General features: G+C 46.8%; 1 protein-coding gene across 5 annotated transcripts in view; it reads right to left on the bottom strand.

Moving 5' to 3' along the window:
* Window positions 1-22,072, bottom strand: part of LOC143137774 (histone acetyltransferase KAT6B-like) — a 31,337-nt gene that overhangs the window by 5,406 nt on the left and 3,859 nt on the right. For 4 of the 5 annotated variants that reach the window (XM_076298084.1, XM_076298086.1, XM_076298085.1 and 1 more), the window contains 14 exons: window positions 15,800-15,908; window positions 13,598-13,713; window positions 13,024-13,105; window positions 12,287-12,416; window positions 10,751-11,979; window positions 8,937-9,073; window positions 7,709-7,824; window positions 7,391-7,532; window positions 6,825-6,986; window positions 6,233-6,326; window positions 3,928-4,159; window positions 3,453-3,612; window positions 1,984-2,274; window positions 37-352 (listed from right to left, as the gene is read on the bottom strand). In XM_076298084.1, the coding sequence (XP_076154199.1) occupies window positions 37-352; window positions 1,984-2,274; window positions 3,453-3,612; window positions 3,928-4,159; window positions 6,233-6,326; window positions 6,825-6,986; window positions 7,391-7,532; window positions 7,709-7,824; window positions 8,937-9,073; window positions 10,751-11,979; window positions 12,287-12,416; window positions 13,024-13,105; window positions 13,598-13,713; window positions 15,800-15,908 (3,316 nt within the window). The remainder of the gene's footprint in view (window positions 1-36; window positions 353-1,983; window positions 2,275-3,452; window positions 3,613-3,927; window positions 4,160-6,232; window positions 6,327-6,824; window positions 6,987-7,390; window positions 7,533-7,708; window positions 7,825-8,936; window positions 9,074-10,750; window positions 11,980-12,286; window positions 12,417-13,023; window positions 13,106-13,597; window positions 13,714-15,799; window positions 15,909-22,072) is intronic. The other variant, XM_076298087.1, reaches the window with a different exon arrangement.

Below are 22,072 nucleotides of genomic sequence, written 5' to 3'. Positions count from 1 at the left end.
ATTTCAGAACATGGAAAAAAAAGAAGGTCAAATTGCCTTCATTCCGATTGTCGCGCTCCTCACTCTTCACCAGCCTCGGCCGACCCCTGCGTCTCTTGGCCGGACGTACGATGAGAGTCTCCATCTCTTCGTCTCTGCGGTGTAGCTTCACCTCCTCCTCCTCCTCCTCCTCTTCTTCGCTCATGTCTCCTAACCGCGCCGAGCGCTCCAAGAGCGGCATGGGCCTCTCGTCCTCTGAGTTCTCGAAGGGCTCGTTCAGGACCTCCGTCGTCTCGGAGATGGTCTCCGTGGTGACGCTGCTGTTGATGCGTTTGCGCTTGCGGCCACGCTTCTTCTTGAGGGCAATGGGTTTCTGAAAAAAATTAAAAAAATTAAAATTGTATGAATCGGTGAGCTGTTGCTTAGCAGAGTGACAAGCAAACATGACACTGTAATTGTACCCTTAGCTCTCTCTGTGAAAAGCTTTAGAAAACCCCAAAAATGATACTTAGCGAGAGTTCAAATTGAGGGTTCAAGCTGTGGCCTCATTACCAAGCCCTAAAACTCTTGAAAAGTCAGAGAAGTTGAAAAAAAAAAAGACGAAGGATACACAGAAAAATAGCAAAAGCGCTTGAAGCTAACCACAGTGCTTGGGCAACTCTTCCTCTCAGCAGACTCCTGCCTCCTTTTTGAAAGCCACAAATGAGCCATGAAGCACAACCAAAACCGCAAGCCGTTCGAGCTGCTCTCACAACACACACACACACTCTCATCATGAGTTTGACTAAACACATGAAATGCTTTTGCTTATTTTTGCAGTTACACTTCTATAATCTTTTCAAAACAATACACGACGACAACAATATACGGTGCATAACCTTAAAGGAAACAATCACTTGCTAAAGGAACATCACCATCACAACATGCTATACCGCCACAGGCACTAGATGGCAGTGTTCCAGTTCCCAGACAAAACTGTTGTGACTACTCTGAAGGAGATGTAAACTCTCAAGTCAAAATACATCACATACACACACATGCGCCCGCACACACACACACACACACACACACACACACACACACGCGCACACACACACACGCGCACACACACACACACGCGCACACACACACACACACGCGCGCACACACACACACGCGCACACACACACACACGCGCACACACACACGCGCATACACACGCACACGCATACACACGCGCACGCAAACACGCGCACGCAAACACACACGCGCGTGCACACACACGCGCACACACACACGCGCACACACACACGCGCACACACACACACACACACAAATATTTGGTCTAGCGCAGACTGAATGCCATTAATAAATGCAGAAGACCAACAGTGTTGATTTAAGGCTACCGGGAAGCTTGGAGGAGGGAGCGGCTGCAGGAGCCCAAAATTGGAGGGTAAAGAGAGGTGACTGCTATTTGCTTAACGCAGTCAAGCAAAATCTCAGCTAACAGAGAAGCGCAAACAGCGATGATGGCTACCACAAAGACACGTTTAAATAAAAACATGCCATGAAAAGACCATTTACTGGTTAAAGCATCAGTTAAATAAGTATATCCATTTAACCTCCTCAAGCCTCGAGTCAAATGGATTTTCTACTTAAGGCTTTGAGGTCAATTTCACATCAACAATAATAGCAGCTCTAAACTGTGACAAATGGAAATTGACAACGAAATAGAGTGTAAATTGACCCATTTACAGTGATTGCTCACAAAACAATCATTAGTGTAAAAAGCTTACATTACATCGGTCTTGTTATGCTAAGGCATCCGGACATGTTAGTTTGCTCTACTGAAATTACACCTGGGCTTTCTTAAAAGTACATTGTGTCCACTTGCGCTTAACATGCTAAATGTTAAATTCTCCAGCAGAAACTTGCTTGTCCGTGCCTGAGAAAACGGTCTCACCCAAGCTTAGATCCCTTAAATTCAGACTCTTTAGAATATTTAGAGCTTCGATGGAGCCTCACCTTCCTCTTGCCCCCAAACATGGCCTGCGCCTTGGTAAGGATGGGTGGAGAACTATCATACTCTTCATCCTCCTCCACCTCATCGTCATCATCATCGTCGTCGTCTTCATCCTCGTAATCGTCACTGTCGTCATCCTCGCTGTCGTGTGTGGACGAGCGGTGAGCGGAGGACCGGTGTGGGTTTTTGCAGCGCACTTTGGCCAGAGGCCGGCGGCCGACATGGCTGTGGCCGCCGAAGACGTCCCTCTCCTCCTTCTCCCAGCAGCTGGCTCGAGCAGTCAGCCGCTCCGCCTGTTAGCGAGAGAGAGAGGGGGGGGGAGATCAAGAGACGGAGAGCAAATGTTGGGAAAAAGAACTCGATGAGCAAATCCCTTTGAGAGAGTGCAAGAGAGAGAGAGAGAGAGAGAGAGAGAGAGAGAGAGAGAGAGAGAGAGAGAGAGAGAGAGAGAGAGAGAGAGAGAGAGAGAGGCGTGTGTGTGTGTGTATATGTGTGTGGTAATGATTCCTACATGCATAAATATTCAGATGAGCCTTTTTAATAAATGTTTCCCCTAACCAGGGGAGATTGCCGAGTCTTGATTAGATGCTTGTCATAGCGAAGGAGTCGTGTTAAACAACCATGGGAAGATCGTGTTTCATGGAAGATTTAGGACTAATTATGATGCGCGAGCGGATGCGAGCAATTTTGCACATCATTAGACATTTACCGACAGCGCCACACGCCTAAACCTCTAATGGTCTCAAACTAATCAAACTAAACAACACTTTGCATCAACGACAAAACAAGTGGGAAGAAAAAACAAAAATTCCATAATAGCCGTGCTCTATGCAAAAAGGATTCGTTTTTTCAGGACGTTGTGATTTAAAAGCAGGTGTTGACGCGTGGTGTTTAATATGAGGATAAATGCAATTAGCAGGGAATGTTGTACGCACGCTCATAAAGGTAATGAGGCAAGAGAGTCTATAAAAACGGGCAACGTGGCGGCGGCATGTGGCTCCGTTTGCAGGCGTTTTCGAACGTAAGGAAGTACTTTGATGTCGGTGCTGCGGTTGGTCTCATGAAGCGTTTTGTGAGGTGACTCAGGAGTGTTTTGTGGGTTAAGACCAAGTGCGCACACGAAGACATCAAAATGTGAGTGTGTTTGTGTGTGTGTGTGTGTGAGAGGGGGGGGTGGGATGTGTGATTACTCTGTGTGATGATGGCCTACGGCCGAAACACATACGTTTAAGACATAGTGCAGTAAAGACTAATCGAGAGCTACATGTAGCAGTTTTCAATGTTGTCTTTTTCTAACTCGCAACCAAAGAGGGATTTTATTTTTTGGAGTTGAGCAGGCCTGTTCCTGTGTGTGTAATTACAAAAGACTCTGTGTCTCTGTGTTTTTTTTATTCCTGGGTAATACATGCTATACACATACTTCACAGGGTGTGTGTGTGTGTGTGTTCGTGTTTGTCTGTTTCATACGTACATCCATCTCTGCCTCGCGTTCTTCCTCTGACAGCACAGCGTTCACTGTAACCGTGGGCGACCAACGCAGGTAGGTGGGGTCGACCTCATTGACCCGTGGGCAAGCTCTCAGTCGCTCCATGTGTTCATGGATTAGGTCATCTCGCCGTACAATCACAAACCTGGACAAATCGGATCATAAGGTTTCATCTCCTCAATGGCTACAATTCAACTGTACAACAGCAACACATCTCTCAGCCATCACCATTTGCAATACACAATATTCCTTTCCCTCTTTTAGGTGCAATCCAAAGTATATATGGTGGTGTTTGTATAAGGGCAATGGAGGGTTGAAGGGAATGCATTCAACACATTCCTACAGAAAAACATTCGTCTTTCTTGTCTGGGTCACGACACTTCTTTGCTAGCGGATAAGATTGCTGATAGACTTGCCCGACCCGGTGAGCCGACCCTCCTACACACACACACACACACACCTGCCGTGGCGCTTGTCGATCATGTTGAGCTGCTGTAGCGTGGCGGCAATGTCGTGCGGGCACATGCCCGTGGCGCGACTCAGGCCCTTGACGCTGAGGCATCGGTCAGCCAACGCGGCCAGCTGCTCCAGCAGCACGCTGCGCCAGTAGGCCACGTAGGACAGGCGGCCCAGATCTGATAGCGGCTTCTCCGGGGAGCCTGCCTGTCCTTCCCACCGTGAGAGAAGGTAACCTGGACGAGAAGGAGGATGAGGAGGAGTGAGAGATAGATGGAAGGAAAGAAAGAAAGACAGAAAGAAAGAAAGAAAGGTGAATGGATAAGAGCAAGGTGAATGGAGAGATAGAAAGGGAGGGGGAGAAAGATAGGACCAAATCATGAATATATGTACACACATAGTGTAAGCAGACTAAGTCTGCCATTTTTTACAATGCATTAAGAAATCCTCTACAAGGAAAAATATATTTGAAAAAAGAAACACATTTGTACGCAGAGTGACATGAATCAGCCTCCTGAAAGCATTCCATTTTCACCTTCAAAGGGTGGTTCTGGGCGGGGGAGGGGGGGGGGGGTGAGGATAAGAGGTAATCTGTTCCCTCTCCTTCAGCCTCTGTCGGATGGTATGATACATACTGGCAAGGGCAACGGAGTGTATGTGTGTGGGGGGGGGCAAGAGGAAGGGAGCGATAGAAAAAAAGAAAGAGAAGCTGTGGGATAAACAGCGAAACAGCTGGACGGCATCGCTCTGAAGAGTCTGTGCCTCTGAGATAATGAGTTGCAGTGCCCACATGTTAATAATAATAATAATAATAATAATAATAATAATAATAATAATAATAATAATAAACAGGAGAAGCGATCAGTAATTTGTCTCCTCTCAGGCCAGTCAAGGGTCATCCATTACCGGCAGTGTGAAATTAATTAAACATCTTTTAAATGTGCAGTGGTGGCAGCGCTCGAAAAACTGAGTGAGAGGAAACCACGCAAGCGAATCTAATCAAAACAAAAGCCGCCAAACAGCCCAAGCGTCCTTTTTTTTTTTACTCTCTCTCTTCTGTAATTAGGCCGCTGTTTACTCAATCGGCAGAGAGGAACAAACCACACAGGGGATCATCCATGCAAAGAGAGCGAAAGAGCGATCGAGAGAGCGAGAGAGAGAGAGAGAGAGTGAGAGAGAGAGCGAGAGAGAGAGATATCGCTCTGGGTCATCTTTGATGTGTAATCACGGACTAAATCATTAGCTTTATATGTACAAATAAATCAGCCGTAATTGTGTAGCAGCAACCTGGTGGGTTTCTGCTCAGCAGGGCGAAGCACGACACTACCAAGGTCACACTGCACACGACAAAGCATGTTCAAATGTCGAATGTTTAACAGAACATTCAAATTCTTCGTCAGTAGTACTCACACACACACCCACACCCACAGAACAGCGACTCTAGTCCCATTGACACTTCTCCATGAAGGTAAGCCACCGTGTGCCACTCGTATAGCAGAGCTACTTGCTGCCTACAAGTACACGCGCGGGCAAAGCCGAACTAGAAGACGACAACAAGCGGCTTCCACCCACCACAGTCCGATGAGAGCGGCGTAATCCAGAGAGCTCAACTTCACTGGCCGCCGCTGTGGTCCCCCCTCCTCAAGCTCCCACTCTCAGTGCTCATCTCCGCTAATCTCTGCCTTTCAATATCTCTGATGATCCCTCACTCCTTTTTAAGATTTGTTTTCTTCTTCTTTCTGCATCTCTCCATGGTGGAGAGGGGGCTTCCTTCTGTGCGTCTCTGAACAGGCCCAAATGCCTGATGTTTCATTACATCTCCAAAAAGTACACACACGCAAGCACACAGCACGCACGCACTCTCTCAGGAGAAGTACAGTGCCACAGCTAACAAAAGACATCAAGAAATAACCAAGAAACACAAAAAAAAGCTTGTGTCATCACGACTGCATTCTGTGGTTCCATTCTTCCCCTCAATGGTGCGGAATGACACGGCGGAGAAAAGAAATCCTGGACAATTAGAACCCGGGGAACCCGCCCAGTATGCGATGCGGAAACAATGGCCTTCAACAATTAACCACATTTGCATGCGCTCGACATCTGCGTTCCGTGTGAAAAACAAGGAAGGCGCATGTCATTGGCTTAACGCGTTTAATCACCCAACCACAGAAGAGATTTAAAGGGCCTTTAATAAATCGTGTGACCGCACTAAAAGCATGAAGGGGGTGGGGGGGGGGTGGGGGGGGTGCGCAGGCTGGGTGGGAGGTGGGAGGACGATATCAAGTTCTCAAAGGCATTAAGCAACTTACTGAAATCAATGAGGAAGCGGCCGAAGCCCTGCCTTTGGTACTGGGGCATGATCATTATGCAGGAGACATTGTACTTCTGCTGGCAAAGCTTTTCCTGTGGGAAGGAGAAACAGATCAAGAGTGTCAAAGCTCTGCTGAAGCTGGCAATATATTGCACCTGCCACCGTCCTTGTCTCGTGCACACACACAGACACACACACACACTATGTTTCTCTTGTGTGAAGAGAAGGACAGATTGTCAGGCAGGCAGGCAGACACACAGGCAGGCAGACACACGAGCACTCACAGATGACATATCCCTCACATTTGTTTTGATTTTAATCGGTGAAAAGTTTACAATGGCACGGACCGCGAGAAGACACAGTTTAATCATGCAGCAGAAAGTGCCGGGAAGTCTCAGTGCCACGCGCCAAGATTGCAGATATCAAAGACCAATACCATCCAACAACTTCATAAAACCCTCGCCGCACAATTTATTAACATCAGCTATCTTTCCACTGACTTGTGCGGGTGTGCGTATGTGTGTGTATGTGTGCGTGCATGTGTGTGTGTGTGTGTATGTATGTGTGGGGGTGGTGTTCTACGCTCGTACCTTTGAGAAATAGCCAACGAGATGACAGCCTTTTTCATCATTTTTTGTGAGAACGTAGAAGAGAAAAGGCTCCACATCGTAATATAGCGTCTTGTGGTCCAGGAAAAGCTTGGCGAGCAGGCAGAGGTTTTGGCAATAGATCTTGCTCACGTTGCCATCAACCTGGTCAGGAGGAAAAAATGAATAAAAGAGGGGGGAAAAAAGATCAGGAAAAAAAAAATAACCATATAAAAATGGGAAAGATTCATATCTAAACACACAGCAACCAGAGAAAGTGATCCCAGCCATATTCTGGGCAAACGGAGAGGGCCCTCTGCCGAGTCCCTTATAAGAAGAGAGAAAGAAGAAAGAGAAAAAGGAAGAAAGCAAGAAAGAAAGAAAGAAAAAAAAAAGAGTGGGAGGGAGAGAGAGAGAGAGAGAGAGAGAGAGAGAGAGAGAGAGAGAGAAAAAGAGAGAGAGAGAGAGAGAGAGAGAGAGAGAGAGAGAGAGAGAGAGAGAGAGAGAGAGAGAGAGCTCGATAGAGAGAGATGAAAGATGGTCTTGTTCTGACGGGAGCTCGAACTGACCTCGAACACTGAGAGGTCAGCCTTGCGGTAGATCTCATTGGCGGGCGGGTGGACCCAGACGCACTTCTTGACGTGCCGCTGCAGGATGTTCTTGCTCCGCATGTACTTCAGGCAGAACTCACATAGGTAGAGCTTGTGTAACCTGCAAAGAATGCAAAAACAAACCCCGGAAAGGAGTGCAAAAATAGCAGAGATCAACACCAGCTGAGTGCTATTAAGGCAACGATTATTAAATATTATAAACAGCAATGAGAAACAGCGCTTCTCAGTAGGATCTGAACGAGCGTGTATTATTCGGAGCCGTAAACACGTTCATACCGGGAGTATTCAGGTGGATAAGGTGAGGAGTACCACGTTTGAATGTCGTACTTTCCAAACTCGATGACCGCGGGGCTACGGCCTGAGGAGTCGGTGCTGTTCATACTTCCCGTTCTCTGTAGACACACACACACAGACACAGCAATAAAAAGACATCAGTCTGGAAGAGACTCAGGAAGCCCACAGATGGCATCTCCAAATGATCCATGGGAAAGATACTTCCACGGGTTTATAATTCACTCATAAAACAGGCCCATGAGCACTGGCAGGCCGCTGCGTGAATGGAGCGCAGCCAGCAGCACACTTCCACAATGGAAATTAATTTATTTCTCCGCATTAAAAGGTTTTTAATTTTCATATTCTTGCAGAAATCCATAGAAACTCCCCCATTAAATCAAGTACATATTAAATATCTTTAATTACCGGGCAGAGGTCATAAGAGTTTGTAGGATTAGAGGAGCTTTATTTTACCAACTAAACACACTGTCAAAACTAATATTTCTATTTCTTGAAAATAAAAAACTCTACAAGTACACATTGACTAACAGTTACTTTTGGAATAGACAGCTCATATAAGCATCAACAGTAACTGTTACAAGGTCTCTTTGTGTGAAACAACCTAGCTGAAATTTATAAATGAGCCCAAACTGTTTGTGATCCCAAACGGTGACACATAGTGCTGAATACTGCCAACACTAACGACCAATGCATACTTTCTCTCACTGTAACATGTGGGTCAAAGAAGTGGGACACAGTGCCCTCAGAAGAATTTGGATGAGCCACCGAATTCCACTACCTGACGAGCCAGCAGGAAGGAAAATGTAATGGTTGACCCTGGGCCAGTTTGCTGCCCAAACTACCCTCTTCACCAGAGAAGGAAATCTCCAGCTTCAGAAAGTAAAAAAAGTCCACATATTGGTTCCACCTGTAGATTTAATACAGGCGATTTCACTACCTGGGGCGCCTACCCTAAGTTAGCAACTTAGTTGGTTGGCAATGGGAAACTGCATTGCAACCAACAAAGTTGTTAACAGGTTAGCAACTATGGTTTTGGTTTTATTTATAAAGAAACTAGAATCAGATGGTTTAGTGAAAGATTGGAATAAACATGTGTGGTAGGACTTTTACTTTCTGAAGTCTGTGTTTTCCAATGCTCCTCTTCACATTTACGGACCGATAGCGTTGTACCACCCACACCGTTCACATGCGTCCGGCCACCGCGCCTCACCTGTGCGGAGATCTCCTGGACCCGCCTGAAGATCTCCACGTCCTCCTCGGTCACGTGCTCTCTGGCCACGGCCACCGGCGGCAGTGGCTGCGGCTGCCGCTCTCGCCATGGCCTCCGGAGGGCGCTCCGCTCTGCACCTGCCACAGTTTTCACAACAGGAACCAGGTCAGTGCTGGAGCCACTCCTCAACACATCCAAAATACACCCCTTGCATCCTGTGCTGTCCCATCACTTCAGGTGCTCAGACACATTTTATCCAGAAGGTATGAGACCTTTTGTGCCTTATTGGCTTTGATTGATTGATCGATTGATCAATTATTTATTTCAAATATGCAAGAAACATGCATCAACAAGACCGCAACAAAACAAGTTATGTTTTTTTCTTAACATATTTGAAAAGGAGTGGGAAGAAGTTTACACTTGTTTAATCCCACCCCCTTTCATTAAATCATACAATTAATTATAAGGAAAATACACTTGCAATGATTGTAATTAATTCTTTAAATAACTTGTTATTCTTTAAATAACAAGGATTTCCATTTGGAAGTATACAAAGCTAGAGCTTCTGTTCAATGACAGCGATGCTCAAAATGTGCTGACACGGTGAAGTGCAAACTGCCACTGATGTTCTTAAGATCAGAAGTTGTTAATAATATTATGATGTTTAGAAATATCTGCATTAGTAAGTGTATACAATGTCCTCTTAGTAAGTAAACACACATTAGAAGACGAGATAAGCTTTCAAACAACAAATATACTACGGAAATAGGGATGAAAGCATTTACATGAAAGCCATCGTTCGGTTTATGAAAAGCGAGTCTCTGTGTGTGTGTGTGTGTGTGTGTATACATGATGGAGAGTTAAGAGTTTAAATTACATTAGCACTACAAGCCCACTACTTCCTCCTAGAGGAGGGAAGAAGAAAAAAAAAAACAAAGCAGCGAGAACCAGGTCTCTTAAGAACCCACAGAGATGGGGGAGTTGTGGCCCCCTAGACATTCCACTTAACAGCGGAAAGCCAGGGCCAATTCCCTCTCATTAGATGCCCAATTAGGGGCTGTTAATCACATTAAACCTGTGAAACGTCGAGGCAGGCAGCTGGGGTGCGGATGAGCAGAGAGCTTTGAGGTGGTGAGGCTAGAGGATGGGATGTGGAGGATGGGTAATGGCTATGACTCAGCAGCACAGGTTATTATGGGATGCGCTTGCGGTTAGACAATGGGGCTAGCGATGGGCTGATGTAGCAGGCTAGCACAGCGTGAGAAGGAGGTATGGGAGCCATGCATTTCCAGAGAAGAGAAAGGAAGAAAGAAGAAGAAGAAGAAGGAGGAGGAGGAGGAGGAGAAGGAGGAGGAGAGCGGCAGATTTTCTACAGCCACTACGAAACCAAAAAAAAAAGAAAAAAAAGAACAGATCATCGGAAAAAGAACGTCCGAAGAGTCAAGATCAAAAGGGAAAAAAAAGAAACAAGAAATCAAATTCAAGAGGTGGAGGATTAGTCATAAACACACATTCTGCTGCATGTTAAGTAAAAAAAGTAAAATGAAAGCGGATAAAAGCGAATAACAAAAACAAAACAAGTAAAAGTAGTTTTCTCTACACTGAGCACAGAGAGGGTTATGAGAGCGAGCGAGCGAGCGCGTGTGTGTGAGTGAGTGAGTGAGAGAGAGAGAGAGCGCAAGCCAGCGACAAGCCGAAGAGGGGTTATGTTGTTATTCTTTGCTGGACGACACGCAGCAGTTCTGGGCAGTATAGCTGGGGAGGAGGGAGAAGGTGGGGGGTGGGGTGGGGATTTTTGGCGGGCCGTTGCTTACCATCGAGGCTCTCGGGTTTAACTCGTCCGCTGGTCATGCTGCCCTTTGCCGGCGAGGGGCCCCCCTTCAGAGCGGACACTTTATATTTTAACCTGCCTAGCAAACGGTGTTTTTTCAGGAAGGCGCTACGTCGAAAATGGCTGACCACCTTAAAGGGCCGGCCGCGGGGCAAGGGGTGGGAGGCAGGTCTGCTCTTTACGGTGCTTGGCCTCGGTCCTAGAGCCTGGGGGTTGGGGTTCTGGGAGTGGGGGTGGGGGTGGGGGTGGGGGGCGGACACAGAGTTGGTCTGGGCCTTACGGTGCGCGCGCCGGGGCTCGGCGTAGCACGGGAGTCCCTTTTTGCGCGATTGTCCCTGAGCGGTGAAGATGTGGGAGAGTCCGTCAAACAGGCCCTTGAGCTGACTGCTGCCCGAGAGGCTGCCCATAGACGGGGCGCTCGACTGGCTGGACGAGCTCTGCGGGGAGCCGGGGGCCCGGTGCGGGGCCGGGGGGCTGAGACGGGGGGCAAGGGAGGCAGCGGCGGCAGCTGCGGGCAGCAATGGAGTCGGGCTCTGGCACTCGGGGGCGCCGGGGAAGCCAGTCGTCCCTGCAGCAGTGCCGTCTGCTGCCGTCGCCGCCGCCGCCGCAGCTTGGGACGACAGAGCGCCGAACTCGAGAAGGGACTCAGAGTAAGGGCTATGATGGGGGTGGGAGGATGGGACGCTCTTACGCGGTCGCCCCGCGTGACTGTGGTGCGCAGGACCGTCCAGGTCGGCCCGCGACCTCCGGCCCCGGGGGGAGGGAGTGAAAAACTTGGTGAGGCCGTCGATGAGGCCACGGGGTCTCTTGTGCAGGGGGGCATGCCCAGCAGCAGCAGTGGCAGCCGCAGAGGTGGAGGAAGAGGGGGAGGAGGAGGAAGAGGAGGAGGAGGAGGAGGTGGTGGTGGTCTGGGTGATCGTGAACGGAGACGAAGTGAGGGGGGCGGTGGAGGAGGCAGAGGAGGAAAAGGAAGTAGAGGCGGAGGAGGAAGAGGAGGAGGAGGAGGAGGAGGAGGAGGGGGGAGGAGGGGAGGTGACGCGGGAGCCAGTGGCTGCCCAGCGGGCGTCTACAGTGGCCGGTCTGCCTCGGGTGTCCTTCACGGATGCGGCATGAGCAGATGAGGGTGTGGTACAGAAGGTGATCTTTTGACCCCTACCAGGTGACCCCCTTCCTGCCAGCGCAATCTCAGAGCCATCGCCCCCGGTAACAGACCTGCAAGGGGAGACAGGATGTCATTTAAGGAAACACCTGGAGGCACTACCCTGCTTACATGAATCAACTTCACAAGCTCTGATGAAACTGACTTCAAAATACTACATTAGCATTTTGTCTTTCAGCGGATTCACTCCATGACCCCATCATCACAAACATTACAATATCAACTATCTTAGTGTTGAGTCACCAGTTTTCACTGAGGAGGCATTTATTTCAAAAGAAATCAAAAGGTTTTGTTTCACAAGACATTTTTAAGTCTGTTCTACAGAAGTCATGCTTCATTAATAGCTGGCAGCATACTCACATTCTTTGCTTGAATTTCTTCCGCGGCCGGCCTACGGGCTTTGCGTACCGCCGTCGGATCTGATCGGCTTTTCGGTGCAGTAGCATCCTGCTGCCTCCCCTCGGCCTGCACACCTGACAGACCCACGTTCCTGGACACACACACAGGATTCGATCAATTGAGATAAACATCCAGACACTCCAGCAAATTTGCCTTAAATCATTGTGTTTGGTATTGGGCTACGTTTATGTTAATGACAACAGTAAGTTCGTTCCTAAACCCACAAGTGAGGGAAGCATAGAACGCACACAGATCTATAAAAAAAAAAAACAACAAAACAAAAAAAACATGTAAACAAGAAAGAAAACCCAGTCGATTCCTCCACCCTCTCCCTAAAGCTCTAATACACAGGCCTGAATCGTTCCCATAATGCGTGTGGATTTACTGAATCCGTCATTTATGACACATTGGTATTGTGAGCATCGCTCTGGGCCTCTGCGCTGTAATCCGGAGATAGTGGGAGGTCCCGCGGGAGTGAAGCGGGGAAAGGAATCATTCGACATGCACACACACACACACACAAAAAACATCTAATAAGACATCACTGAATCGTCTTGGTGACTGACAGGCCCGGGAGGCGAAAGATAAAGGGGAAGAGTTTAAACCGATGACAGGGATGCAAGCCACTGAAGTGTCGAGGGGAATGAAAGGGTGAGGTAAGGTTCGTGGGTTGGGGGAGGGCTTTCCGGCCGCCTTACCTTTTGGCATTCTAGAGATTGGAGGGTCGCAGCACTCCATGTGGAAACCCCGATCGCAGGAATCGCAAAAGAGCATCTCGTCCTGAAAAAGGAAACAGGGAAAGGTTATGGGTTGTGTGTGTGTGCCTGTGTGCGTGTGTGTGAGAGAGAGAGAGGGGTCCTGTGGGGAATATCCGTTTCAAAAAGAGAGGGCTTTGCAGGAATCGCTCCAATAAGGCAGCCTGAATGAACAGGTGTTGAGAGAGAAGCTGTGAGACAACTGTTACATTCCATACAGCTGGAAAACTCCCGATGCGACAACAACATGACAAGCTCAAAACAGCCCGTTAACAAATGTTGTTTGTGCAACATAATGCGCCAAGCACTAGTGAATGCACTGGACTTATAAAGGCGTGTAGTAGAAGTCTATAAAAGACAAAGATGTGTTTGAGGTATCAATCTTTTAGACAGCCCTATGTGGATTCTCTCGAGAGGGCTTGTTTCATCACATAACATAACAAAAAAAAAAAAAAAACCGTGAGACATTTCAGGAAGAGAGGAAAGCAGGGGAGCATCTAGACAGGTGTCGACTTACCGCATTTTTGCCCTGTATTCGACATGAACTGCACGTCTTGCACTCGATACACTGCCACCGTAGGGCCTTCACATTAGCCGTCAGCTCAGGCGAGAACTTCAGACATGAAGGGTGGCCTTTGAGGATACAAAGAGGGGGGTGGGGGGGGTGTCTTAGTAACTGCAGTTCACCGCAACACTGAAAAGATGTAACCTGATACACTTAGCCTCAAACAATTTAGCATGAACTTAGCCTCAAGAACCTGTCAGACACGCTGTGGGTTTCTATTATTATCTGATGGTACACTACTGCAGCAGTCCTGTCAGAGCTTTCTCGTCGTAACACTTCAGCTAGTTACACTTCAACACATCAAACTGAGAACTTCCATCTCAAATTTTCCTTCTTGTTGATTGAACATTTAAATCACTATTTGCTTTTTCGTGGTTGTACAGCATGGCTCTGCTTCTTTCCAACCGTTCTGCTCTCTGCCGTTTCATTCTCACTGAGAAACTTCTGGAATTGCCACTGTGCACAAAATTGCTGTATAAATAAATTTGCCTTGCTAGCATGAAACACAGACCCAGAGGAAGTCATATCCCTTCCTCTATGCACCAACTAAAGGTTAAATATTAAACAGGAGTCTAATCAACGAGATCTAGTCCCATCCCTCCCTCCATCCCTCCCTCCATCCCCAACCCTGTGCTTCTCGGTCTCGTGCACACACAGACGTATGCATGTTCCACAGTTTACATTAGCCGGCTACAGCTAGTAATTAGCCGGTTTCACATGTAGTGGTCAGGCAGAAAAAAAATCTAAACAGACAGAACGTATAGTGGAAAATGTTACGTTTATTAATGAATTAATATTAAATAGCCTAACATTAAATAGGCTTATATTGCACAACATATAGGCCTACAATATGCTACCACGACAACTTAAATTTCAACTTAAAACTATGAAATGTTTGTTTTTTCTTTCAAGTTTGCACAAGAAGTGGAATAGGCTTTCATTCTATGAAATCGCGTGGTGAGTAAGCAGGAGTTGCAGTTGTGTTTGCTAATTTATTAAGCATGGTTTCAAGTCATTTATTGGGACCATTCCCATTTTAGGGGGGGGGGGGTCCAGGGCAACTAAAAAGATGTCACTTAGTGCCTTTTCTATGTGCAATTAAGGTTGTTTAAAGCATATGTCCTGCTGATTTTCTGCATGTCCAGTATTCTGGAATATTACCGGACATTTTGTCCGTCCAAAAGAAAGTCTAGCGTAACCCTCTGGTGCATTCAAACTCATGTCGAAACCACAGTATGATCACACACTTGAGAGACTAATCATGGATAATTTGATCTTAATGAGGCACAAATGGTAGCAATGTAAACTGTATAATGGCGGAAGAGCAATGGAAATCATATAACAGCTCCCTCAGACACACCCACTCACCCACACACACACACCTTCTCGCTCTGAGTGGTAACACAACCACAGCTGTTTTACAGTGTTCTAGCACACACACACACACACACACAGTACACACCACCCTGCTCTAATGAAAACCAACTCGAACGCCACTTAGTCAAAATCACGAGCAATAAAAATGTCACCGCGAGGAACGATTCCTCCTGACATTTAAAATAATTGTTCCACACAAATGACTCCTTTAAAAGAGGTGATTTTATGGTGAGGTGGATAATTTGGTCTGGAACAAAAAAAAAAGGAAACAGTTATGGGGGGGGGGGGGGGAGAAAAAGGAAGAGAGAGAATGCCACCAACACGCTTCAGCAAATGGACGATCTCTTTGTGCTACAAACTGACCACGGCCGGCAACCTTGGACTGTCTCACTGTTTGTCATTGTAGAAGCAAAAGGTGTTTTGTAGCCAGAGCCGCCATTAGGCGAGCTGCTCGTCAGCCGTACAATAACCTCAAATCCAACCATGTTCAAATGGGTCCGACGTGGGGTACCCAGTAGATATCATAACAGGAAAAACAAAAAAGGAGAGAGAGAGAGAGAGAAAAGGACAGAGGGAGAGTGAATGCAGGAAGATGGGATATGACTGAGTGACACTTAAGAAAGATGACACTGAATCTCTCAGGCACATCTATTTAGTGATCTATTCAGGTGCACCATATCCAAGCATCTCTTTGTCCCACAAGGCTGCTAGCGTGCTAATCGTGCACAATGCCCACAATCCAGCAGCCATTCCCCCTTGCATCCAGAGGAGGCTTACCACTGCTTCCACAGTCTGCACAGGACAGGAGGTCCTCCGGCCGCTTGTCCCGGTTGGTCTCCTTCGTTCCCAGACAGAAGCTGCAGATGGGAATGGGGTCAGCCCGAGTCTGTGGAGAAAGAGAAACAGACAGACAGACAGACAGACAGAGAGAGAGAAAAACAGTCAGTCAATCTCAAGGAACAAGCATTACTTAAACTGCAGTATGGGTTATGTGAGGTAGAATGACTTACACACGCACACATACACGATTTACCTTAAATTACAGCCTTGAGCTGTCTGCAATCAGCCTTATTGCTACTGCCGGCAACAATAAAATGTTTCGGGTCAGCCTGCTTTCGAGCCAAATTCTCTTACATGACCGTGTCAATAACAATTTATGCATGCAATAAGAAAATATGTTAGGCACTTAACCGACAAGATTCCTCAAGATACCCAGAGCAATCAGACATTTCTCCACAGTGAAGCACCAATTAAATTAAGTCTGAAAGATGCCCCGTGCGCTACAATAACACTCCATTTTATCCGGCAAATCAGGAGGAAGGATGCCATAATCACAGTTTAAGGGCTTAATAATACTCAACAGCTTACACAACAGTCTGAAGGGATTAACAGGCCTGTAATCAAATTACTTATAATAATAATAAAAGCAACATTTCACCAAGCAAACCATTGTTTCAAGTCACGTTAGGCCTATTCAGCTAATTAGCGTGTGAGAATAATGGCATGCCCTGTATCTCCCAACAAGAATAAGTCTTTGGCCTCTTTCACCGTAGGAGGGGAAGAAAAGAAAAGAAAAAAGAAAAAGACTGAAAAAAGTAAACAACATTTTTAAGGAATTATTTTTCCAGAAGGCTCTATAAATAAATGAATAAACAAATAAAGCTTGACGCGAGATGTCTGCAGTGCTGTTGTCAGAGGAGGAGCCAACAGTGTCACACTTCCTCTTTCACTCCCCCTTTCTCTTTCTCTCGCACTCGCTCACAGTTTCTCTCAAACTCTCTGCCTTTCAGGAAGCTAACTAGGCTGCGCTGTAGATGCTGCGGTCCACTGCGTTGGCCTTACAGGGGCGTTTGCCACCGCTTGAGCTGGCGGAGCACTCCACTGACTCTGGCTAGCCTTTCCAACGGCTCTGGGCGAGAGCCAAAGAGGCCTTGCTGCTGTAGCAAGAGCAGTGGAGGTAGCGAGAGGGCCGGCAGTCAGCGCAGCGTCAAGTGATTGCTAAACCGTAATTCAGCCGGAATCCGCTGCCCGCCCTCTTCCCCCTCCCTTCGCCCGGCCCATTGCCTCGGCCCGATCGATCGCCGTCGCATGAGGAAGCAGGTTAAGGGCCCCCCAATCAATGTCCACTCCATTTTCTAACGCTCCTCATCAATAGCGCGAGAAGGACTCGGCGCTGCGCAAGAGCCAAGCTGCCAATAGCCGTCGCTGCCACGGATACTCGAACGTCCACAACACCGAGACGATGGCGCGGCACGGACCCGCGGAGTTTGTCTGACCTCCATCCAGCACCGGGTTTTCGGAAACAACTAGACCACAGCACAAACATTCAGGTTTGCTTAAGTAGGTGCCACTTCTGCACTGCGATCCAGAACCTCTGGGACTCGTCCCAAAACCCTGGCTTGAGAAGACATGCACAGTGGGCAAGGATAGGTAAAACAATAAACTCCTCACGCTACAATAGCCAGTGGGAAGACATGCACAGTGGGCAAGGATAGGTAAAACAATAAACACCTCACGCTACAATAGCCATAAACAAGTCAAAGCAGAAGCAAGTGTGCCATAATAATAATAATAATAATAATAATAATAATAACAACAACAACAACATCAACAACAAAGACAACCCCACTGGCACCAAAACACAGGGTGAAATTTCAAAAGATGATCTACTGCTGGCCTGAACCTGATGCCAGACAGACATCCTGGCATTCAGACCAACAGTGTGTGTGTCTCAAGGTTTGCAAATACTATACATGCATTTTGATGTGCTTCATATTAAAATGTGTGTGTTTGCATGCTTAACGGGCAGGCTACACCAGGCACATAATTGAAGTGTCTATTTGTGGAGCGTCTGCTGCAACAATAAGCCTCCACTATCATCAATGGAACTGGCTACCCAGACGTGACAGAGGAACGTATATTCTAAAAAATTAGACCAGTCTTCTAAAAATGTGTTTTAGGCTTCACGAACGGAGCGCTTCAATTGCCCACCCGGTGTAGCCCGACTGCGGTAATTTTTCTGCACAAGCAGGACAAAAATATGACTGACAATGTTTTAAGCAGTAGGAGCCGCCACTGACACTTTCCCCACCTAAAAAACAAACTGGTCTGAAGAGCTTCCATGAGGAGCCCACCTGAACTCTCCATGATCAAGTAGCAGACACGGGGGGAAAACAGCACTCTTTCTGAATCACCAAGACCATTGTGCAAATGGTGAAAATGCTTTCAGTGAGCCTCTCCATTAACCAGCTTACAAGGGTTGGACAATTGCTTCACTTTGTAATCACACACAATTCAAAACACGATCGGTGTTCATTATCAGCGTCCATTTAAGGGTTTCTACAAATAAAAGCCTTGCTTAGGATCCCATGGCAACTAAGTGGACAGAGAATCAGTGCCATTCTCACCCAGCAAAGGTCCTTCAGCCAGGTTAGATCAGTTCAGTTCAGTGCCCTTTACAATGCAGACGTCTCATTCTCTGACCAATTATGGCCACCAAACAACCCTTTTGTCGGACGAGACCAAGTAAACAGCACCCGACTCAAGGGCTCTATGGACACACAGCTCTCCAACGAGATGATGTTCCCTGCCTTTGTTTGGACGTTTCCAAGGTAACCACAAGAGTGGCATAGGCTTGAGGGTGATATCGGGCACCAATTATATACTTGGCCATTGTGAAAGTGTATGTCCATGGCGTCAAACAAGAGCATTCAAAAAGCATCACATGATGATCATTTCAATATGGATGCAGCATATTAGGAACATTTAGTCATTCGCTATACAATATGCAGTCTGGTGAGGCTGTGCAAAAATCATGTCAGATTAGACTACCTGTGACTCAATATCAGACCTTATAGACAGTATAGATAGTCCCCAATAAGACATAAAAAGTAGGCTTATTGAAGACATAAAAGTAGGCTTACTGAAGACACCTTGGTATTTTCTTAGCAAATGAGCAAATTTTCTTGGTTGCAAAACTTAATGATTGGGGTAAAGAAAAAAACAAAACAAAAAAACACCCTGATTAGAGATTTGCCTGGTTAACAATTAGCTACCTAAATTCTCCAATTAAAAACTGCAACGATCAATTGGGGAAAGAAATTAAAAGGGCATTTGTTTCCTCTGGGGCAATTTGAAATCAGCTTATCACTCCACACAATCCAACCTAAGCTAGCCAAGCAATTAGAATTACTTTTATTAAAAAAGTCAAGTGATTGAGGGAGCAGAGCCAGTGAGTGTGAGAGAGAGAGAGAGAGAGAGAGAGAGAGAGAGAGAGAGAGAGAGAGAGTGAGAGTGAGAGCGAGAGAGCGAGAGCGAGAGAGTGAGAGAGTGAGAGAGTGAGTGAGAGAGAGAGAGAGAGTGAGTGAGTGAGAGAGTTTCGGGGGTGGGTCTCCCGGATATTAGGGTTTCCTGTTGGGCTCACTTTATCCACCATGAGCCTCGAGGCCAATTAGTCCTAAATATTTAACTAGACGGCCTCATTTGTCCTACGTCTCTTAATCCCAGTAATAAAGATTCTCCCTTATTCTTCCAAGCAGTAAATTAGAAATGGTCTTCGGGCTCGGTCACACCTGACGTGGAAATATGCACGCTTTCCAAGCGAGGAAACAAGAAAAAAAACCAACCCACCAAAATATGTCAGAAAAGAGCAATCCACATGCCATCCGAAGAGGCATTACGCAAACAAAATGTTTCCCTCTTCATTTTCCCTGCAGACTCACACACAGACAGACAATCAGGTCCCTCCTTTTTTCAGCTGTCCCTTTTGTCAAATAAAGTAACTAGGTCAGAGGGCCTACTGTAAAGGGCTGAAGACAAGACTGGCGGGGCTGCAGGAGCCTCTACTCTTTCATTAAAACCTCGCTCTCTCTACACCATGTGTTTCTCATTCTCTCATCTCTCTTATGACACAAGATAAACGACCTGTGTACCTTGACAGTGAGACAGAAGGAAGGAAAGAAAGAAAGAAAGAAAGAAAGAAAGAAAGAAAGCACACCAGATGATTTCCCAGACACAGCACGGCTGGAATGGGTGACCCAAGCAAGCCAGAAAGGGGGGGGGGGGGGGGGTCCGGCCAACACAACATGCAATTAGGGTTGCCTAACCCCCCCCCCCCCTTTGCCTTGCCGACTTGACTGGCCACCAAACTTTTGTGAGCTGGTGGGACTCGCGTCAAGCAGACATGTCTTGGCTGGTTGCCAGGGAACTAACATTCTTGGGACTGGCTGATGGTATGCTCTCCCATGCCAACACATGGCTTTATGGGGTGGGCTAGGGCCTCCAGTTTGTAGTGAAGCCTATAAGATGAAAAGGGACACCTAATAAAAAAAAAAAACCCTACCTGGGCCTACATAATGTTTTTTGGCTATGCTGTGGTCTAATGACTAGGCCTGCTTTCTTTAAGAAAGAGGGAGGAGGAGGAGGAGAAAGAGGGGGTGGGTGGGTGGGTGCAGCTGGATCCAAAAAAGGTGGACTGGGCTGAGCGCAGAGTCTGTGCTCTCCGAGGGTTACATAACTGCTGCTGAACAACATCTCATTCCTTCCCCCTTTGTTCCATCCAGGCGAGAGAGCCCTGGAACGGAGACGCTTCTTGTGGCCAGAGACTCACTCCTTCAAGGTTGGATCGTTTTTCATTTTATCAGACGCAGGGTGGCACTTCTGGCACCGGCGCAAAAGAAAGGGAGAAGAAAAAAAAAGTCCAGTCCAGTTCTGCTCGGATGAAACCGCAGGAGTCTTCACAAACAAGCTAAGGGCCTGGGCCATAAGATTGCAGTTAACCTCATCTGACTCTGTGTGTCATAACTGTGAAAGGGAAGGGAGGACTAACTACGAAAAGCAGAGGAAGAAAAGACAACCAAAGTGGCAGTTACACGCAATAAACAAGGCTGGAAGACAGAAATATCCACATTCTCTGCGAGTAGGATATTTTCCCTCAGAAGCCTAAAATCTGTCACATGACTCCTCCATATCTGTGGAAGTTATGTAAAAGCATCAAAAGTGAACATCAAAAGGTGGAAAACTTGGGCTTTTATATGCAGTCGTGTGCCTTTTGGCTCAAGTCCACTCAAATACAGCATTTGGTCAACTATATTCTCTCAATACCACCAGCACCACGCTACAATATGACAGGCAGAAAAAAACAGACTGACTCATCTGGTCTTAGCAACAGGATGCTGGTTGGGTTATGTCTGTCAAGCACAGTACATCTTCTCTAACCACAGACACAACACTTCGGCTAGTGCTCAGCTCATGGGGCTTTTTCCTTTTTTGGGGGTTGAAGTGATATTCATGAAGCAGAGTTAGCAGATGTAACAGAGATAAGTGGTGTTGCTGACTCATAAGGCTACTGGGCCATGTCATGGAATAGAACTTCTTGTAAGATGCATGCATTTTGGGAATGGACATTGGTCTATATTCAGTCACTCAAAATCACACCATTCAATTAGTTCACCACATCAAAACAAATATCACAGAAAACATCAGCCTTTTTACAACAGCAACACTCATTTGGAGTTGTTGACACTTAAAACAGCAACAGAAACTATCAACGTATGCAATGAAAAACAAGCAGCATAACAGCTAAATGCCTACTGCAAAACTTAACAGTAGTTGTCTAAATAGAGCTAGTGCATCTCCATCTGTTTACAGACAAGTCTCTACAATGCATCACTGTGACTTCAGGGGGGAATCTTATCACACTCACACACAACCCATGCAGGGAGGGAACTCTTGGCCCCGGGCTATGTTTACAAGCAGAAACCACAACATTTCTTGTGGTTGGCCCTGTCTCTAGGTAATCGAGAACAAATAACTGGCAGTGGCAGGGTTGGGCTGGGCTGGGCTGGCTACCACCTCAGATGTTGCATGAAATGGACTGGGTTGTGTGCGGATTGCTCTACTTGTGGGAGGTCAATCCAAGTTCATATTCATGCACATTTTATGTACCGACTTAAGTCTCTAAAACTATACAACGGAAACTGAAGAGCCTTCGTGCACAGCAATCTCTTAGGCCTTGTAGGCCTTGTGTGCTTGGCATAAGTTCCAGAAAGT

Source organism: Alosa pseudoharengus, unplaced genomic scaffold, assembly GCF_046254945.1.
Source record: "Alosa pseudoharengus isolate Yale_2024_CS ecotype anadromous, Long Island Sound unplaced genomic scaffold, YU_APseudo_1.1 YU_APseudo_1.1_scf_21, whole genome shotgun sequence".
In the NCBI taxonomy this organism is placed as follows: Eukaryota; Metazoa; Chordata; class Actinopteri; order Clupeiformes; family Clupeidae; genus Alosa; species Alosa pseudoharengus.
The sequence above is the reverse complement of the archived record's forward strand: the minus strand, read 5'-3'. Positions and strand labels throughout refer to the sequence as shown.